The 21,702-nt window shown below is 34.3% G+C and overlaps 1 protein-coding gene across 10 annotated transcripts in view; it reads left to right on the top strand.

The window, feature by feature from the left end:
- Positions 1-21,641, top strand: part of abi1a (abl-interactor 1a) — a 61,121-nt gene extending 39,480 nt beyond the window's left edge. The window contains exons 4-13 of one of the 10 annotated variants that reach the window (XM_059524323.1): positions 1,787-1,801; positions 2,718-2,821; positions 2,998-3,138; positions 10,816-10,916; positions 13,528-13,617; positions 15,717-15,911; positions 17,462-17,548; positions 19,768-19,953; positions 21,085-21,431; positions 21,489-21,641. In XM_059524323.1, coding sequence (XP_059380306.1) covers positions 1,787-1,801; positions 2,718-2,821; positions 2,998-3,138; positions 10,816-10,916; positions 13,528-13,617; positions 15,717-15,911; positions 17,462-17,548; positions 19,768-19,953; positions 21,085-21,260 — 1,095 coding nt within the window. In that variant the 3' untranslated portion in view covers positions 21,261-21,431; positions 21,489-21,641. The remainder of the gene's footprint in view (positions 1-1,786; positions 1,802-2,717; positions 2,822-2,997; positions 3,139-10,815; positions 10,917-13,527; positions 13,618-15,716; positions 15,912-17,461; positions 17,549-19,767; positions 19,954-21,084; positions 21,432-21,488) is intronic. The other 9 variants (XM_059524327.1, XM_059524328.1, XM_059524326.1 and 6 more) reach the window with 9 other exon arrangements.
- The last annotated feature ends 61 nt before the right edge of the window (positions 21,642-21,702 follow it).

The raw sequence follows: 21,702 nt of genomic DNA on the forward strand, positions 1-21,702 counted from the left end.
GACTGGTGGTGGTGCTTTTTTGGTCATTCAGTGTTTCTGTAAAAATATTAATAAAAAAATTGGGGGGAAAAAACAAACAAAAAATACTGATAAGAACTATAAAACGCACTAAGGATTAATGAGCTGCTGGATTCATGAATATTAATCAAGTTTTGTGCATCCGCGCAAACTAATTTGCTGAAATCAAAACGGATGATAATAGGTGAGCGCCAGCCAATGATATTGCCGTTTATGCATTAGCACAAATAAAACGGCATTATTTAAAAGTTGAAGAATTCCAAAGGAATGCCGTTATTTTGACAGGAAAATACAACAAAGAATATCGTTTACAATCAGCGCATTTCTCTCTCTCTCTCTCTCTCTCTCTCTCTCTCTCTCTCTCTCTCTTTCTCTCTCTCTCTCTCTCTCACTCTCTCTCGCTGTGGGCGTGTGTGAAATAAAGCGATGGCGAGTCGTGCACTTTCACACTAGAGTTTATGGTACGTCAAATACAGGTGCGCTGCGCATCCATTCAGATGAATGGAAAAACAGCACAGATCGCGATCGCGTGATGGAGAGTGAAACTCTGAAGTGCTCAGTCAGTGTTTGGCGAATGAATATATCTGTGCTAAACTTATACTTAGCATCCAACTCACACACTAGTGAGTAAAATCTGAGAATTTATTACCCATTGGCTAATATTAGACATAATTTAGTCACCCTGTGCGATTGATTTACTCTCAATGTAGAGGGTTGATCTGTTGATATAAATATATCTCTTTAGGTTGTTTATTTGTTTTGAATTTATTAATATTTGGTTTTAGTTATTTTGTTTCTTTGTTTATTATTTAATTGATTTATTTGGTTGTTCTTATTTATCCATCCATCCATCCATTTATTGATATTTAATATTTATTATGTATATATAATTGCACACACATAGTGTTTATATGTTGAAAATATTTACACGTATTTACAAATAAATAATTTATGTTATATAAAAATTTAATATAAACATTTTTCTTAAATATTTATATGCGTGTTTGTGTATTTAAAGTATTTATACATAAAAATATGCAGTAAAGTACAAGTAAACAACTTTTATTTTGGATGTGATTTATCACAATTAGCTAATCGTTCAACAGCACTAGTTGTTATTTATTACTTTTTTATTTTTTATTATTATTATTATCTAGATTCTATATTTGTTTGGTTTCTTAATAATATTTTGATTTATTTATTTGTTTGGGGCAGGTGTGCTGTAAAATTGTGCCTAACATCAGCTTTTATAGTCAGTATAACCTGCCTTCAAGAGCTTTATTGCTGAAATACTCTCTTATTAACGATTTTTTACACTATATAATTTCTTTTTTCTGCCTACTTAAGTTATGAGCATTGTCCCGGTTACTTCTGCTCTCATTACTCATGCGGGACAGTGCATTAGTAATGCCCCAATGTGCATGTGGTGCAGAACAGTCACTGTACTCGCAGCTATTGTTATGGGAAGATACCTGTGTTTCTGCAGTTTGTGGACTAAGTTGTCTTCACAGAGAAGTTTGTATTCTTCTTGCCATGTATCCTGAAATTATTTGTTTCCTGATAATCACATAGATGACATAAACACCACACGTCAGACCCAAATAATACAGTCTAAAAAGATCCCCGTGGTGTGGGACAGAGAGATGAAATGAATGTCTGGTGCTGAGATATTCTGAGACTGAGACATGCTGGTTTTTGACATGGCTCTCTCTTTCTCTCCCTCTTTTTGTTCTATAAATCATTTTCTTTCCTCTTCTGCCCACGCTAGTGGCTTAAAACCAAGGTAAGTGTACTTGTCCTATGACCCCTTCATTACTGATCAACTGATTCAATCTTCCCTTGTGATACATATTCATATTTCTGTGTTCATCCCTTCCTCATAAATTCATCATGTGCAGTAGTTGTAGATCGATCCCATTGCAAAAGTGATCTGTAATAGCTGTATTACTAAAAGATTATTACACATTTTAACACTAAATCAAGAACATACTGTATGCCACAGAAATACGCAGATGTGATTACATTTTGGCATGCCAGACAAATTTAGTTTTTCTTACATAGTTATCAGTTCTGTTGTTTGTTTGCACTTTATTTTCATAGTTAATGTCTGGTTTTTGTATATATGATGATGTGATGGACTGATATCAGCAAGGTTCATTTGAGCATTTTGAGATTGTCGAAGACTGTTAGTTGTCCCATTGTGTTTGTTTCAATGTCTATTAATAAATGTTAATGATAAACGTTTTGTTTTTATTTTAAATTGAAAATATATTGTGTACAATTACTTATTTAATGGCAACAAATTTCAAATTAAAATAAATAATTATTTTTGTTATCATTAAACTATTTCATTGTAATTTTTTTGTCTGCTAAATATTCAAAATATTTACATTGACCAATGAAAAACTCGACCTCTAGTTGTGTTTGTCATTTGGAATCAATGAAATTCATCAGCATGCACAGATTCAACAATAAAACAGTTACACAAGAATTTTACAGTCAAATTATTCATTCATCTACATACTGTAAGTTTCATGAATGAGGCCCATTCATTGCAGTAGCAAACCGAACCTTTGGTTTAAATGTATAGTTTTGTCTGGTTAAGACTTTTCTCATCTCCATTTCTTTGGTCTTATTTCTATAATCTGGGGTCAGGCTCTGTTCAAATGCTTAAACAGATGTTTTGCTTGTCCAATCAGCAACACGGCAACAATCAGTCAATCAGAGGAGGAACTCTCTCCAGGACCAATCCCCCAACACAGAAACCTCCCAGCCCACCCTTGCCAGGACGAGGCACTCTTGGGTAAGACGTGATTTCCTCATGTGTTCCATTGTGAGAAGAATGAAAAGGTTTCTGACCAGTTTGTTAAATCAGACAATAGTTTGACACTGACAGCTGTTTTCAGTAACAAAGCCATAAATCATGTATTATTTTAAGTTTCTAATATTTTTGGCTGTTTGTTTTAAATGCATATGCAGGCGTAACAATCCTTATAAAACACTTGAGCCGGTGAAACCTCCAACAGTGCCCAACGATTACATGACGAGTCCAGCTCGCTTGGGCAGCCAACACAGTCCGGGACGCACGGCGTCTCTCAACCAGAGACCAAGAACCCACAGGTAACCTAAAAATAAAATTTGAGTTTCATTCATTCACTCATTCATTCATTTTTAATGGATTGAGTGCAATTTTAATTAATATTGTTTATTATTATTATTATTATTATTATAAAATTAGTTTATTTTATCCATTTATTATATTTGAAATGGTTTAGTGCAGTTTAGTAATAATGTGTATTGTTGTTGTTGCCTTTATTATGATTATTATTATGGTACAAAATTAGCTATTTGATATGTTATTTATTTATTATGAGAATTATTTGTTTGTTGTTTTGTAATGTAGTTTATTTTCATTAATCCTTTGTAGTTGATATTATGATTATTACTATAAGTATGATTTATTGGTGTTATTAATAAAATATAAATACAATAAAATGAGCAAAAACCTTTCCGTTATTAATGCTATTAATAATAATAAAATAGTTGTTTAATTGGAGTAATTTTGTATGCATTATTTGTCATTGTGTCCACATACATGAAATGTACACCAGCTTTACTGATGAATTTAGATATCCTATTTTCCCTGTTTTCCACTCCTTTCTCCCACACTTTTCCCAGCAGCCTCCACAGTTTTGTTTCTGAATTTCACCACATATTTGACTTCCTCTGGGGATCTAATAATTTTGCTCATGCTCTTGATGGTGTCTGAATGACTGACCTGATCCGGGGGTTTCTGCATGTTCCCAGTGTGCAGTCTGTACTGTTCACACCCACACGTCTAACATCTGTTAATAATGACATCACACCTCAACCACACTCCTGACCAGAGGGAATACCCCTCAAGCAGCCCTCACTGTGTTTACGAAGCACAATCAGGACTGCATTGGTACATGTGGAAAATGACTGAAGGAATTGGCCTCATTAGTTAATGCTGACTGTGACGTCATAAATAATACACAACTTTTAATTTGTGTAAAAAGTAGCAACACACGCCAGCTCTTGTGAGAGTGGCCTGCTGAATCCATCAAACTGCTTGTCTTAAAGGGAAAATGTTATTCCAAGCCTTCCTTTATCAAACACAAGTAGACATTTTAAAGAATTCCTAGGGCCCATTTACACAGAGTTTTTGAAATAAACCAACAAATAAATAAGTAAATAAATAGTGTGCAGTGAAATGCTGAAAGAGTTTTTTTTTTTTTTTTTTTTTTTTGACTATCAAATTTTTATGTTGCGATTAATTGCTAAAGATTTTATCAAGGTATACTTTATTAGTACAGTATTGAAATTTAGTTGCAAAAAAATTGTCAAAGTATAACATGTTTAATAACTTTTTTCTTCTAACAAATAGATCTGAACATTTACATACAATAAAGTAATACACAAAATAAGTATAAAGTAAATAATAATAATAATAAACACAGATTAAAGTGCAAAAGAATTATAAAGATCAGTAAGTAACACTTTACAATAAGTTCTGATTGGTTAACCTTAGTTAATGCATTAACATTCATAATGAGCAATAGCTACATTTGCTACATAAGTTATAAATCTTTGTTAAAAAATTCAACTGTTAGTTCATTAAATAACACCGTTGCAACTTTTGATTTTAACAATGTGTTATTAAAATATGGAAATGATATAAGATTAATGAATGCTTAGACAAATTTTTCAATGGCAGTTTGTTAATGAATGAATGAACTAATGTTAATTAATAGAGCCTTAATGTAAAGTGTAACCAAACAATAAAGAATCAAAACATTTTCAAACAATATCTATTCTAGGGCATGTTGTAATCCAGAAAAAAATAAAATAAAAATTTTGAAAATAAATAGCCTATGAAGTTAATAAGTATTTGGCGCTGTGATGAACACCACTACGAATACAATAATCTGATTTGCTGTTTACACCATTTAAATACGTTTTAGAAAGCAGGCAGTTGCTTTATTTATGAGGTTTCCGGGGTAACAGCTGCATTTCTGCTGTTCAGCGCCATCTGTTGTCGGAGAGTGAATGTGCGCTTTCATTTAGCGTGTCTCCTGCATGCTTTCAGCCAAGCGGTTTTCATGCGTGCTTGTTTAAATGAGAGTGTACATGCGTCTTTCACACAACATACAGCAGTGTTGTGCATTGTGAACGGTTGATAAAAAAAAAAAAAGATTACGAAAATGCATTAAAAAATCAGAATAATTTGTATATATATACATTTTTGTATTTATTTTTTTTATATATACTTTTTTTTATATATATATTTTTTTTTTATATATTTTATATATTTATATATACATATTTGTATTTATATATATATATAGATAGATAATAAACACAAGTACACATACATATGTTTTGTAAACAAAAACTTTTATTTTGGATGCGATTAATTGTGCTTAATCATTTGACAGCACTACTATTTACATACAAAAACAATGTAAATGTTGGGCAGTTGAATGGAAAAATGTGACTAAACTTTCTATTCATCAAAGAATCCTGAAAAAATTGAAATGTTAAGATTATCATAAAAATATTAAATATTATTTATTGTCAAATTGTGCATTCAACATTAATAATAAGAATTGTTTCTTGAGCAGCAAATTAGCTTATTAAAATGATTTCTGAAAGATCATGTGACAATGAAAGGTAAGGGATACTGGTTTATATATATGTATATATGTATGTATGTATGCATGTATGTATGTATATACAAAAGTTATTTGAAATTGTAATATTTCACATTATTTCTATTTTTAGCAGCCTAGTGAGCATCAAAAAAGAAACATAAATTACAACCTCAGTTTGTAGTTTTATGAAAAATAGTGACACAAGAGAACAGAGATTCATTGTTTTAACTTCTGATATATAGTCTTGTTGGTTCATCTTTAAATACATCTTATAAAAGCTGTTCTTGAGTACTGACATGTAGCTGTCAGTCTTAATCATCTGCATCAGTTCTAGCAGCGTCAGCGATTTGTATATGAGCTTCTTATGTGTAATTAAGATGAAGTATGATTCCATGTCTCCACCTGAGCCATTATCTGCTTTCCAGGAGTGTTCACTGTTGCTTATTCAGCTCCTTTTGCGCTATCTTCATCTGAACCAAATTGAGCTCTTTGGGTGCCTGATGCATTATGGGTTACGACAGTGTCAGTTAACCATTTTTGTTTCTCTAAGGTTAAATTTATAGATAGACCTAGTGATCTGGTTAGTGATGTTGAGTAGTGGTTACAATAGATAATTTGTGCATATTGTGCATTTGTGTAGATTTTCACCACATCAGCCCCTCCACATATATTGGTCATGCTGCAAGGTTCAATATTCCCTCCCTCTTTTGAAGCATTTGGTTTCTCATTCAGCTCTTAACTTAATGGACAGGCTGTGTGACTATATGAGAAATTTATATCCTAAGCACTTAATGTATGACTGCCGTGTACAATCTTATACCATTAGACAAATGTATTGCCCATTTTGGCTTCTGGCCTAGTAGTGTGTCCAACATTTTAACCAGAAATTCTCAGTGCATCAGTAATACATTTATAAAGTAATAAATTTATATAGGCACAACACATCTTTGTCTAGTGGTTGACTGATAAATTGCCAAGGCCGATATTTGGCATTTTTCAAATATCGGCATCAGCCAATAAGTTTTTCTGTTTGGCCGAAGCATTCGTGCCGTGACTTTTATTTTGACAACACTGAGAGCAGCAGCGCCTGAACACACAGTGCTCACATTCTCCCTCTTGTTCGCTGTCATCGTTAACGGTTCTGTCCATGGAAAAGAAGTCAGTCTAATAATCAGATAGAACTGTTAAACAAAGAAAATAAAATGTATACAAAAAAGGATTATAACGATTGCTTTTATGTTGTTAGTAATAGAAATTCATTATAAACATTACACATTATAATACTTTCTCGTTTTCCGTCAGCATTCAGCAAATATTTATATAATTTAAATAAATCTTTGTATGACTAAAGAACATCTAATTTCAAAAACCTTGCAAACTTAATCGAATCCAGCTGTGAGATCTTATGAAACGTGCATTTGTATCCTGCACCATCGCGTGTACTCTGCGTGACGGTCGGTGCGTGTGAATTAAATACGGACAGGAGGAGAGTTCAGTTTCATTGAGACGAGCAATCGACAAGCTTTAAACTCTTGATTTTAAATTATGCTGTGCTTCATGCTTTTGCATACTGTCATATTCATGTAATTTTCACTGTGTGCCGTATGTAAAATGAGTGTTACTTTGGCTTTATAAAAAAAAAAAAAAAAAAAAAAAAAAGTGATTCCCAATGCACACAAACTTCCCAGAATGCGGAGTGCCCTGTTGGTTACAGTGTTTACTTCTATATTTATTAAATATTTGTTTATTTGTGAAAAAGTATATTGCAAAGTATAAACATTTATTTTACACATTTATTTTTTGAATCCATTTTCAAATGATTTCAAATTACTTAAACATGAAATAAAATTATACTCCTATAACTCCTCTTTCAGCAACTGATTGGCTGTTGTGTTTGCAAACAAATGTTATTGCACTTTTGTTCAAATAGCAGTACTTTTAAAATAGCGCAATACACCCTTTTTTATTCATTATTGAATTGTGCGAATAACAATGTGATTAATCATGATTAATTGCAGAAAAATCATGCAATTGATCGTGATTAAAAATTGTAAGCATTGCCCATCACATATATAACATACACATATAAATTAAAAATACATAGAAAAAAAGAGAGAAAGTTTAGCAGTCTTTCAGGCAACCCACAGAACATCTAGTTTTGAAAAGATGTAGTTTTATCTCTAGTTAAAATCGAATCATTCTTGCAATCCCAGAATTCAAACAATGAAACGAGAAAGACTCAGTGCTGGTATAATGAGATCTGTTGCAGTGCAGCGTGGGACTCCCTGCTGCTCTGGTTTCTGTGGAGCTGCATGGACACATAGCAAACACAGAGTGGTGGGGGTGGGGTGTAACACTAATGCAATGATGCTCATAGCGCCATAGTGTTGAATAATCCATGAATTGATCTGTGTTGAACATACGCATAACCACGTATGGATATAGTAGTGCCATGTGTCTCAGAGGCAAGTGTATATCTAGGTCACTTTATCATGTGAGCCTGTGATATTCAGAACAGAAAAATAGCTTACTGCTTAGTGCCTACTACACTAAATACTACAGTATGTACTGCTGGCTGTTTTGTACTAAATGGTATACATTCTGTGTACACAACTACTTGTGTAAAACGTTATACATACTGTAATGATTAATCTTAATGTAAAGATATCATGATCTCATCGTGGCATCAAGCAATATTGGATATTTGTAGTAGTGCATAGTTAATCAGAATAAAACCAAAATTGCAATATGGCTTTGTGCAATTATCAAAACACAAAGGCTGTGATTTATTAAAGGGGTCATGTGATGTAGCTAAAAAGAACATTTTGTGTATTTGGTGTAATGAAGTGTTTATGCGGTTTAATGTTAAAAAACACATTACGTTCCACATACTGTACAGTACATTATTGTTTCTCCTCTATGCCTTGTCTTTCTAAAACGCATAGTTTTTTACAAAGCTGATCAGTCTGGAAAGTGAGGTGTGTTCTGATTGGCCAGCTATCCAGTGCTTTGTGATTGGCTGAATGCCTCAAGCGTGTGACGGTAATGTTATGCCTCTTGTCATACTGTGATGCGTGTCCCAGTCAGAATACCAGAGCGACAAGACAAAAACAATAAAACCCATTACAAACAAGCCATTTGTTGCATCCAGTGGGGACATAATTATGGATTATAATGACTTATACGGTGTTTTTACGTGTTTCGTTGCATATTGCGCCGCATAATCATAAATTCAGAAATGACAAACAAGAAGCACTACTCTACACTGCTCAAAACTCACATTTAAATCATCGGTGGCAAACCTTTTACATATGTTAACATACCTACAGACTGTGAGTCAGAAGCGCCGGCATTGTAGTCTCCTTTCCCAGGTTCAAGAAACAGTCATCCATAAAATGTGCTGCACACATCTGAATATTTGTGTTGAATTGTTCTGGAACAGTGTTGTAAATACAACTTAACCACTGATTTCTAGTTGTGTCCACAACATGACGCTAGCGGCAACAGCGAGAATCAAAGTAACGCCTTCTTTCATAGCGTGAACATTTGGGTGGAGTTATGCAAATCTTCCCACATTGTGACATAGACGTGGGGATGTGTTTAAACAAGGTATTTCAGGGGGGCGTGGACAATTCTTAACTTTTATAAAGAATATCTCTTTGGATTTGAGACTTTATTCTTTCTTCTCTACATTAGCTGCCAGTCCGTTATAGGATTGATTTTCAGATTTTGTTTTGTTTTGCCGATCGTGCCTCTTCAGTGATGGCTCTGGAACAGTTTGCCGTTAAATATAAAAGAACAGCTTCCACACTCGGGTCTTTCAAATCATTTTCGAAAACTCCCCCCCCCCCCCCCCTCCGGCTTTTTAGAGGTATTTATTTAGTGATACTTTGTCATTTAATGTCGTGTAATATTGCTGTGTAATGGAAGTTTTTTTTTTTGTACTTGTTTTAAAAGGTGTACAGCACAATGGTCAACTAACAGTTGCTTTTAAAGGTGCTTTACAAATAAATTGCTTTGCCTTGCCTTTAGTCTTTGCAACTTTAGGGATCTTATCAGTTCACGAACAGCTTGTAACGCATCAAAGAGAAAGGAAAGCTTGAAATCGCATCATTTGACCACTTAAAAATGAATATTTTCAGAGTGAAGTATAGTGTGGTGTTCATTTACACACTGACAGCTCATGATTCAGTGTTTTCACTGTTTCATAGCAGCTTGGTTCGCAGTAAATACTGCTCCGCATGAGCTGCATCAGCTCTGGGTTGGATCGCTTCTAACATGCATTTTGGAAAGCAACATGCAGCAATCATATTCCCAAACTTGTAATGAACAGTGCTAATACACCTGATGTTATTTTTTATGTTGTTCTTATACAGTGAAATATTGCAATAGTGATATTTCTTGTTTCTGTTTAGAAATAATAATAATGTTAACCATAATAATTTTATTTTACTGCATAATTCTAATACAATTATTGCTATCATTATGTTTTATCAGGGCACACTTTGAAGAGTTTCTTTTGTAAGACCCATTAAAAATAAATGTTTAAGTACATCAAAAAAATTTTTTGAATTGTGTATATACCAAAACATTTTTTATCTAGGTTCAATTTCCTAAAATATTTGCATTGGATTGTTGAATGTTAAATCTGTGTCTGCCATGCAATAGCATGCAATAAGCTAATATGGCAACACATTAAATACAACCTAGTTATTATTATAATTTTTTTTAATATAATCTCAATTTTGGTGGGACCAAATTGTGCAGCCTTACAAACAAGTACAGCAAACCTGGAGCTTTTAAATAATTCAGATTTTATCAGAAAAATTGCACTTCAATTATTCTTCCCCAAATCAAACTGCACTTTTAATATGATTATTTTGCACTTTTATTTTGTGTATTAACGTGCTGTCTTCTGGCAGTACCATCAGATAAGCTAAGAAAAAGATCACTGTTAATATCCCTTTCACATTGGAAGGCAAATTTCATTGTGGGACACAGTATTCTCTCTTTTGGTAAACGTAGTATGTCAGCCGGGTTTTCCATGTGTGGAAAATCTGCATACATCAGAGATAGTATGATATACCATAGTATGCTAAAAACGTCCTGTTTTTCTCTATAGTGGCAGCAGCGGGGGCAGTGGCAGTCGAGAGAACAGTGGCGGCAGCAGCATCGCTGTTCCCATCGCCGTACCGACTCCCTCCATTCCCAACTCAGTCCCAGGTGAGCCGCAGCCCACATATACAGCCCCTGTGAAAACACACTATCTGAAGCACAATGACCTACAGGTTAGGGCCAACTTGAGAATCAGACGTACTCTCTACATGTGGGTATTTAACGCTGCAGTATGACCTGCTCTCCAGAGTGAGAAATGGTGCAGGATTAGCTGTTCATTGTATGCCTATAGCTTTCATGGCCTGATTTTTCCAGCTAAAGGTTTGTAAAAGTAGGCCACTACACTGCAAAAGGACAGGTTGAAGTAGAGAGGAAGTGGGGAAACTTTAAAGGGTGGTCTGCCTGAAAAAAAGTGAAGTTTAGTAAGAAAAGAGGTCACTGTCCTGTTCTTCTATGAGATACCTGCTGGAGCTAAGAGGAAGAGAACCCCCCCACCACACACACACACACACATCTCTCTCCTGAATCTTTCAGTCACCATAGCAACACTGCATCAGCACCTCTGATTTGCTTTTCCTGGATTAATGTTATTTAATTTTGACAAGACCTTTGAATGCAGTGTCTTTTTCCTTATACTCCTTATCTATATATGTGTATTTGTATAATAAAACGTAAGATTTTTCTCTAGGAATTTGCTTCTCTTCTCTTCTCTGGCTCTGATGAATGACCATTTTGACATCCAAAATCTAGTGAACTACCTACCTAGGCAACATTTTAAGGCATCTTCATGTCTGTCAGCTCAGTTTTTGCAGCATGTTGGACCCCGTTGGTGGCTATATATTTAGTTATATATATCCCTATATATAGATAGTTCACACAAAAAAATCTAATTCTGTCATCATTTACACACCGTCACACACTGTTGGTAACAAAGCTGTTTTGGTTACGAATTACTTAAGTTGTATGAACAAAAAATACTGATGTTTCTCAAATTATCTTCTTCATGTTCCACAGTTTGTTAGGCCATTGTAGCCTAAATATTTATTTGTAAAACATTTTATGTTGAATCCAATAAAATATTTCTTTCTAAAGCTATGATTGGTAATATCTGCTTGATAATTTCTCATTTAACACAAACATAACTTTGTGGGTATTTTCAGTCAAATTTATTTTGCGTCATGTAATTAATTCAATTAAACATTTTAATTGACTGACAACCTAATATAGAGTGCCATGAAAAGGTTTTTGCCCCCTTACTGTTTTTTTTTTTTTAATTTATTTAAAGATTAAGATCAATTTTAATATCACACAAATATATTGCAAGAAACTACAAAATGCAGTTTTTAAATTATGATTTCACTTATTAAGGGAAAAAGGCTGTTCAAACCTACCTGGCCCTTTTTGAAAAATGAATTTGCCCCCTCCTGTTAAATCATGAAAGAACTGTGATTAACCGCATTATTTTAGAAAGTTTAGTTAAATTCCACTAGCCACATTCAGACCTAATTACTGCCGGACATGTTGAATCAATAAATCACTTAAATAGAATCTGTCTGACAAAGTGAAGCATGCTTAAAGAGCATCACATCACGCCATGATCTAAAGAAATTCAAGAATGGATGAGAAACAAAATAGTAGACATCCAGGAGGTCATAAAAGAACCCAGAACAACATCTAAAGACCTGCAGGCCTCACTTTCACAAATAAGGTTCATGACTCAACAATAAGAAAGAGACTGGGCAAAAACGGCATCCATGGGAGAGTTCCAAGGCAAAAGCCATTGCTGACCAAAAAGAACACAAAGGCCCATCTCAAATTTACCAAAAAATATCTCATGAAAAGAACATCATACCAACAGTCAAACATGGTGGCCGTAGTGTGATGGTCTGGGGATGCTTTGCAGCTTCAGGACCTGGACGACTTGCCATAATTGATGGAAGCATTCATTGAAGGAGAATGTTTGGCCATCAGTTTGTGTCCTGAAACTCAATCACACTTGAGTTATGCAGCAGGACAGTGATCCTAAACACACCAGCAAGTCCACCTCTGAATGGATCAAGAGAAACAAAAAGTTTTGGATTGGCCTAGTCAAAGTCCGGACTTAAATCCGATTAAGATGCTGTGGCATGACCTTAAACACTCCTTTCATGCTTGAAAACCCTCCAGTGTGGCTGAATTAAAACAATTCTGCAAAGAGTGGGCCGAAATTCCTCCACAGTGATGTGAAAGACTCATTGCCAGTTATCACAAACGCTTGATTGCAGTCGTTGTTGTAAAGCGTGGCACAACCAGTTATTAGATTTAGGGGGCAATTAGTTTTTTCACGTAGTGAAAGGGCAGTTTGGACCGCTTTTTCCCTTATTGAATTAAATCATTATTTTAAAACTGCATTTTTTATTTACTTGGGTTACCTATGTGTAATATTAAAGTTTGTTTGATGAACTGAATCTTTTAAGAGTGACAAATATGCAAAAAAAAAAAACCTTTTCACAGCGCACACACACACCTAGATCAGTCAGTTGTCAGCTGAGTGTCCCATGTACTTGACTCCGTCCTTCCCATGTAGAATGTGTCCAGGTTACAGACGGGTTAGGATGCAGTCTTAGACATCGAGGAACCTCACTGGGGTTTGGAACAAGGCTTACGTGTCTGTGTGATATTAATGAATGAATCGTTCTCAAGATGTGTTTTCTCTTGTATGCCGGTTCTGACCCCTCAGTCACACCCTCATGGGCCGCTCCACCCCCAGCCCCTCCTCCTCCACCCCCCCTCCCTGGCCAGGGCCCTCCAATGCCAGCTGCTGCTATAGGTGAGCCCCTCCCCCAGTCCCGTCGGCACCTGTGCGAATCCGTCCCGGACAACACCAGCGTTCCCGTTCCACCGTCCACTTGTCTGTCTGTGGGGTTTCAGCATGGGGCACAGAATTGTTCAGATCTGGTTATGGTGGTGGTGATTTGTAATTTTGGGTGGTGGTTTTGAGCTGCTTCAGTTTAAATCAATGCACTGTGGAGAAGTCTCTGAACTGCCTGGAAGTTTTTCCCATTATTCATAAAGAGAGTATGAGCGGATTATCAGTGGTGTCTGATAACAACAACAAAAATCCTGTAGACCTGTTCACACTAAGGACAATAGCTATAATGTAGAAAAATATAGATTAAAGAATAGAATAAAGATGTCCACCCCATAACTATAATGACAATGACAAAGGAAAACTTTCACTGGAATCACTTTCAGAATTTTGTTTTTTTTTAGCAACCACCCAAAATATCTTAGAAACTGTGTAGCAACACCTTTAAACACCTAGCTTTGTGTTGGTGAGTCAGAGACTTCCTCACTACAGGTTCTTCTGAAAGAGCCACTGTTTTCCTTCTGTTTTACTTCTTCCCAGTGTAATGTAACCCGTTGGATTGATGTGATGATATACAGTATTAATCAACATCCTGTGCCATAGTCCTGTTCATCACAACAGCAGGTTTGACTGGCTCCATCAGGACACAGCTGGAGATGTTTGTATCATATGTCACTGTTGAAGGCTTATGATGTCACAGAGATGTTTGTCCACTGTGTTTGTTATTCGCTTGGTTCCGGCCATCACTATCAGAGAGAGCGTGTCAGTTATCTGCCACCGTCAACAGGAAACCTCCCTATAGAGGAAATCCCATCTGCCCTGCAGTGTAAACACTAAAACCTGGACTAAAAACCTGCTACTTTTTCTCAGGGCTTTCCTAACTGTGTGTGTTTTATTGCTGGTCATGTTGTTTTCATCTGAGGCTGGGTTTCTCACACACCCAGGCTATCTTCGTGAATCTGGTGAAACATGTCCAAGTTAATTGAAGCTTGTTTCCAACATGGGTTAAAAAAAGTGACTAATCACAAAGTTCACATAGTTCAGACTTTTTTTTTTCTTTTTTTCTTTTCTCATTTTCTGTTTACATCTCGCAATTCTGACTTTTTTGTCTCTGACAGAGTTTGTCTTGACTCTGTGTAAATAAAGTCAGAGTTGTGTGATTTAAAAGCTTGCAATTGTTTGTTTATTTATATATATATATATATATATATATACACACACACACACACACACTTGTAAGATGTTCATTTACTCCAAGTTCTGAGGCAAAGAACTCAGTATTGCAAAAATGAGACAAATACAAGTCACATGTACATTTATCAATTAGCTAAATTTATTTATCCATATTTAAGCCCAAAATCAAACATAATATAATATAATAAATATGATATTTTTATTTTAACGAAAATTAGAAACATTGTCTTCCAGAGTCTCACTGCTCTCTGACTGTTTTATTTTTTAGTTTCTCATTGTTCTCATTGAAGATTCTAATTAAATTTGTGTTACTGTTATATAATGTAATGTTATTTTACTGTATCGTAGGAATAAAAAAAAAAAATTACATAATACGTTTATATATATATATATATATATATATATATATATATATATATATATATATATATATATATATGTATATATATATATATATATATATATATATGTATATATATATATATATATATATATATATATATATATATATATATATATGTGTATATATATGTATATATATATGTGTGTATATATATATGTATATATATATGTGTGTATATATATGTATATATATGTATATATATATGTATATATATGTATATATATATATATATATATATATATATATATATATATATATATATATATATATATGTGTATATATAATGCAAAAAAGGGTCACAGTTTTTTTATGAAATATGAGCTGGAAATATACTTGACATGTTTTGTTAGATTCACTCTTAGTTTGCCTAATAGTAAAACTACTAAATCTTGGGAAGCTTTCGTTGCTTGTATGTGTGTCATTCACGGCCCTCTTCTGGATCTTCTTCTCTGGGTATGAACAGCTGTGGCTGCGGGGCCAGGTCTGGGACCCATCCCCATGTCTCAGTTCGGCACCATATCTCGGCAGATCTCCCGACACGGCTCCAGCACTTCCTCCGTCTCCATGGTGTCTGCCACGGGCACATACCGCCGAGCACCGTCCGTCTCGTCCCAGTTCTCCCTGCAGCAGCCACACATTAACGGGGGAACAAACGCAAGTAAGAGATGGAGAACGACACATGGATATACAGACACGTACAAACCCACAGCCAATTAAATCACATCTGGAGATCCATCGTGACAGTTTCATTTCTTTAAATTCAGCCCTAGCTTGGTGAAAGCCATATCGAAGCCTCATAATTCCTGGGTATTTTTAGGCACATCCTGTCTGTGATGAAGGGAACAGCCTGTCTCTTCACACAGGTGTGCGGCCGTACACACTAACCTCATTAAGACCACAGAAGCAGTGAGAGAACCACCTGCTTATGAACGGAGATTTATTGTCATCTACGCATTAAAGCTGAGGTTTTAAATCTTACTGTCTGTGAACGAGCATCATATCATCATCAGAGAGTATTACTGAAACAAAACACTCATGGAAAAGATCCTATTGCTTCTATTTGAACAAAAGTTGTATTCATCAGAGTATATCGAGAAAAAAAGCATCACAATTTAAAAAAAAAGAAATATTAAGAAAAGGTTTTTAAGCAGCAAATCAGCATATTGGAATGATGCTTAAAAATCAGCTTTGCCATCACAGGAATAAATGACATTTTTAAAGTATATTACAATACAAAATGTTTATTATTATTATTATATATACAAAACGTTTATTACAAAAAATACTTATTTAATTTTTTTTTTTTGGAGTTGTGGGGGGTGTTAGTTAAGGCTTGAAATAAACATAGAAATTAATGAATCTTTAATGGGAATATCTATAATTAGTATCTAGCTAAATTTAAAATATTATGCTTAGCTACAATATTTTACAAGCCAGGGTTATTATAGTTAACTAGGGAGATAAAAAAAGTTACTTGATATAAAATAAATGTTTACTTAAATTAAATAAAATATGAACAAAACTAAAGGTTTCCAAGCCAACATTTATTATTATTATTGAGTGTACCTGGGTATATGAAATAACTAAAACTACAGCTGAAACAAAAAATGGTAAAAAAAATTAAAAAACCAGAAAATATAAAAAATGATATGCAGGCACATCCCGTCTGTGATGAAGGGAACAGCCTGTTTCTTCCCACAGATGTGCGGCCGTACACACTAACCTCATTACGACCACAGAAGCAGTGAAAGCACCATTTGTTATTATTGTTGAGTGTACCTGGGTATACTAAAATAACTAAAACTACAGCTGAAACTAAACAATAGTAAAAAAAAAAACAATCCTAAAACTTTACCTAAGATTAACATTAAACCAGACAATATAAAAATGTCTAATTAATATATATATATATACACATACATACATACATACATATATACATACATATAAACTATAATAGTATCTCAATGATACTAAAAGAGTCACTAGAAATGACTCGTTGTGATATAATAGTTCTCTCTATAAAATGATTTAAAATCTTTTCCAGTCCATTACAAACTAAGTGTCATGTAACTTTACCAGTCTGTCTATCTATCTAGATTCCTGTATCTGTAAGTTTAAAATTCCTGATGTTTTTTGTTTTTCTCTATCTCTCTCTCTTCCTGCTTTTCTCTTTCCTCTGTGTCTGTGCGTTGTGCTTGTGTTCAGTGTCTATGGCCCCCCCTCCTCCCCCTATGGCTCAGCTTACCCCACAGATCCCGCTCACAGGTTTTGTGGCCAGAGTACAGGAAAACAGTAAGTCTGATGGCCACCATTCCCCAGCGTTTCTCCCACCAGCATGTGGATGTGTTAGAGGTTTACTGCATGCTGCCCTCGTCTCCAGCTCCGTCTGTGCTGTCTGTCTGTCTGTGCTGTATGTCTGTCTGTCTGTCTGTCTGTCTGTGCTGTATGTCTGTCTGTGTCAGGCTGTCTGTCTGTTTTGTCTGTTTGTGTCTGTCTGTCTGTGTATGTTCTGTCTGTCTGTGTCTGTTCTGTCTGTGCCGTCTGTCTGTTCTGTCTGTGCTGTATGTCTGTCTGTCTGTCTGTCTGTCTATTCTGTCTGTCTGTGCCGTCTGTCTGTCTGTGTCTGTGTTGTGCCGTCTGTCTCTCTGTGCTGTCTGTCTGTCTGTCTCTCTGTTCTGTCTGTGTCTGCTGTCTGTTCTGTCTGTTCTGTCTGTCTGTCTGTCTCTCTGTGCTGTCTGTCTTGTCTGTTCTGTCTGTCTCTGTGTGCTGTCTGTCTGGTCTGTCTGTCTCTCTGTGCTCTATGTCTGTCTGTCTGTTTGTCTGGCTGTCTGTGCTGTCTGTGCTGTGGTAGACATTGTTCATTCTGAACGATTCAAACAGTGCGCTACAATAAAGCCTTTCCTCACGTCTAAAGCCTGCAAAGAAGTGTGTCAAACATTTACATAAGTGTGTATTGCTTTATGTAACCCTAAAAGAGGCTTAATAGACTGTTTGGAGAAAGAATTCTTGAAAGGCCCTCTTTGTTTTTTTTCATTTGCTCATGTTCTTCATTCTGGATTGCATTGGGATTTAATCTCGGACGTAATCAGTGCCAATAAAGACTTTTCCCTGTGTGATATTAGACGCTCTTTATTTATTCACTGGGCTACATTTGTGTACAGCTTTGTGTTTGATTTATACCCAGCAAGCTTCGGGTAGGGTTAAACAACACTGATGCATCATGGGAAGAATTGAAAGCTGTTAACTGGCCCAGTGTTAAAACGGCATTGGTTAAAAAAGTTATGTATTTAATACAAGAACACTTGAACAGCTTGTCAAGTTGCAACGAAAATGCTCTGTGAGTGAACTTGATCTCAGAAAGTTGTCATAATAATAAAAGCACAGTGGTTTTTGCTGCCCTCTCATGATGCATTCTGGTATTGTGATGAGTTGTTGTTGAAGACCTCTGACTGAACTTTATCTGATCAGCTTGTTATTCTTAGACAGGAAGTGATAGTTTGATCCAGTACAGTTCATTTTGGCTTTATGTGCTCCCAAATATTAATATTTTAAAATATAATTTTACATTTATATTTTGAGGAAAGGTTAAGCATCAATAATAATAATAATAATAATAATTGTTGTTATTATTATTATTATCATTATCAGTATTATTTAAAAATGAATTATACATATTCAATCTGTGTAATTTAATAATTATACATAATTATTATTTTATGATTTTTCATCATGTCACTGTAATCAAATTAAATATTATATAGAAAATAATAATATCAGAAAAAATATTTTTTTTAACCTACTGTTAACATTGTATGAACCATAATAATAAAAAAATTCAGTATTATTTTAGTATTAATAATGTACTGTTATAATATTTTATCTTTATAAGTATGGCTTATTTATGTTGTTGTTTTTTTATGTGCTTTCTTAGTTTGTTTTAAAGACTTATTGATTTTTTATTTTTATTTTTTTTATGTATTTATTTATAACTGAACTAGTTTTTACTAGAATTTAACTAGTGGACAATGAAACATTTCTAATTCATTTAAGTATTAAAATCATTTTTTTCATCTATTTCATTTTCAGCGTCAATAAAACAAATGATTTCCCATCAGAATTTAGTAAGCAATATAAAATGGAAATATGAAAGTTTAGAAAGTTGAAGTTGATATGAAGTTTCAAGTATTGTCAAAAAAAGTTTTAGATAATGTCAGGTTAACATTTGCTCCCTCTTCTAGTTTGAGTGTGTACTGTGTATTATGTGGTATACTGAGGAATATTTTGGATATTGAATTGTGTAAGTATTGATATCAGTGAGCACTTCTGTATGTAGAGCGTAATCTCCCTAGAGATCCTTAGCTGCATGTTGTCAGATTGGCTGTTGTTCGTGCTTGTCTACTAACCGGTCTGCATGAGCATGTGTTCACGGTGAGCTGCTGGATGGCATGCCCAGCACGGAGCGTGTGCTTTCATTGGCCCTGAAGCTGACTCTGTTGTTTGCTGGATGTCAGTTGCAGATAGCCCGACTCCTCCCCCTCCGCCTCCCCCTGATGACATGCCCATGTTTGACGAGGCTCCGCCTCCTCCGCCTCCTCCAGCAGTCGAGTATGAAGATGAAGAGGCAGCTGTAGTGCAGTACAGTGACCCGTATGCAGACGGAGACCCTCAGTGGGCCCCCAAGTCCTACATCGAGAAAGGTGAGGGGTTTTAAACATCAATGCAAAGTAATTTATATCATATTTATATTATGTGTTTATTATGTATTATTAATGTTGTTGCTATATTTAACATTGTTTATATATTGATTTTATTTATTAACCTTTATTCTCAAATTACATTTATTTGAATACATTTGTATACATGTATAATTAATGTTATTGTTAACATGTAGCATTGTTATCATTTTTTACTATTATATTTATATTTTATTACCTTTAACAAACATGTATACATAACATTTTATTTATTAGCTTAACTATTTATATTTTAGTTTTATTGATGTTACCTTTCTTTTATAAAAATGTTTATTAACATTTGTATATTTGACATTTATTAATTTGTAACTTTATATTTTTAAAGATATTAGATTTTATGTATTATAAACAATTATTTAAATAATAATAATATAATAACATTTCATTTATTAACATTTATTTATAAACATTTGTTTAATGAAATAACTACCATATTGCTTATATAAAATGTATCTTCTTTTTTTTATATATATATATATATATATATATATATATATATATAACATTTAATTATAAAACTCAATGTATATTTATTAAATAATGACCATATAATTTATATAATATTTTATTTTAGTTTTATGCCATTTTATTTAATAGCATGTAACTATTGTTATATTGATATTTTTATTGAAACATGTAGCATTCATAATAATTTCATTAAATAATGTATAAGTTACATTACGTTAATAACTTAATTAAAATGTTACTACTTCTAAAATATATAAATCATTAAAAATGATGCATTACATATTATTATTATTATATGTAAAAGCATCATTTTTTATGTTTTATATATGTATTAGTATTACTAACATATAAGTTAGTTATTAACATAATCTAACTTCCTAATCCGCATTTAATGAAATGATTGTGAATATGTACATCAATAATAATATCAATGAAAACAATAGTTGCATGCTAAGGAAATAAAATGGCTCAATAATAAAGCTCTTTATTGAACATGAGTGTCTTTTATCAAGTTGTTGCCTAAGAACACCCTTAATATAGTGCAGAGTCTGAAGAGGCTTATTGTTTAATAACTGATATTTCCTGACATTACGTTTATCTTTGCAGTGGTTGCCATCTACGACTACACCAAGGACAAAGATGATGAACTGAGCTTCATGGAAGGAGCCATTATCTACATCATCAAGAAGAATGACGACGGCTGGTTCGAGGGCGTCTGCAGCGGCGTCACAGGACTGTTTCCCGGAAACTACGTGGAGTCCATCATGCACTACACCGACTGAAGAGAACGGCCCTCACAATCACACACGGTGTAATCGTGCTCAAGCACACGGATCAATGCTTGTTCCTCACAAACAGAGAATCATGAGAAAACCTAACTTTGTGGTGATGGGGGGACGTGGGCAAACGGGACGACCGACTGTTCGGAGGAAGTCAGTGTACATAAAATGCAAGTCAGCCTGTGGGTGTCTGTAGTGAATGTCAATACATCATGTGAACATGTCAAGTAGATGACTGTTTCTGCTTTGATGACATTTCCAACTAAAAGTCGACCATTTATTTGATTTCCTTTACCTCTTCTCTCCATTCACATTTGTTTGCACATTTTGGATTTAAAAAAAAAATCACTCATCTTCTGAATTAATTCATTTTTGTGTTTTCTTTTAAAACACCACGTCATTGCCCCAAACTGGATCAAAATCTTAACATAAAGCATGCATACCA

The sequence above is a fragment of the Carassius carassius genome, chromosome 35, assembly GCF_963082965.1.
Source record: "Carassius carassius chromosome 35, fCarCar2.1, whole genome shotgun sequence".
In the NCBI taxonomy this organism is placed as follows: Eukaryota; Metazoa; Chordata; class Actinopteri; order Cypriniformes; family Cyprinidae; genus Carassius; species Carassius carassius.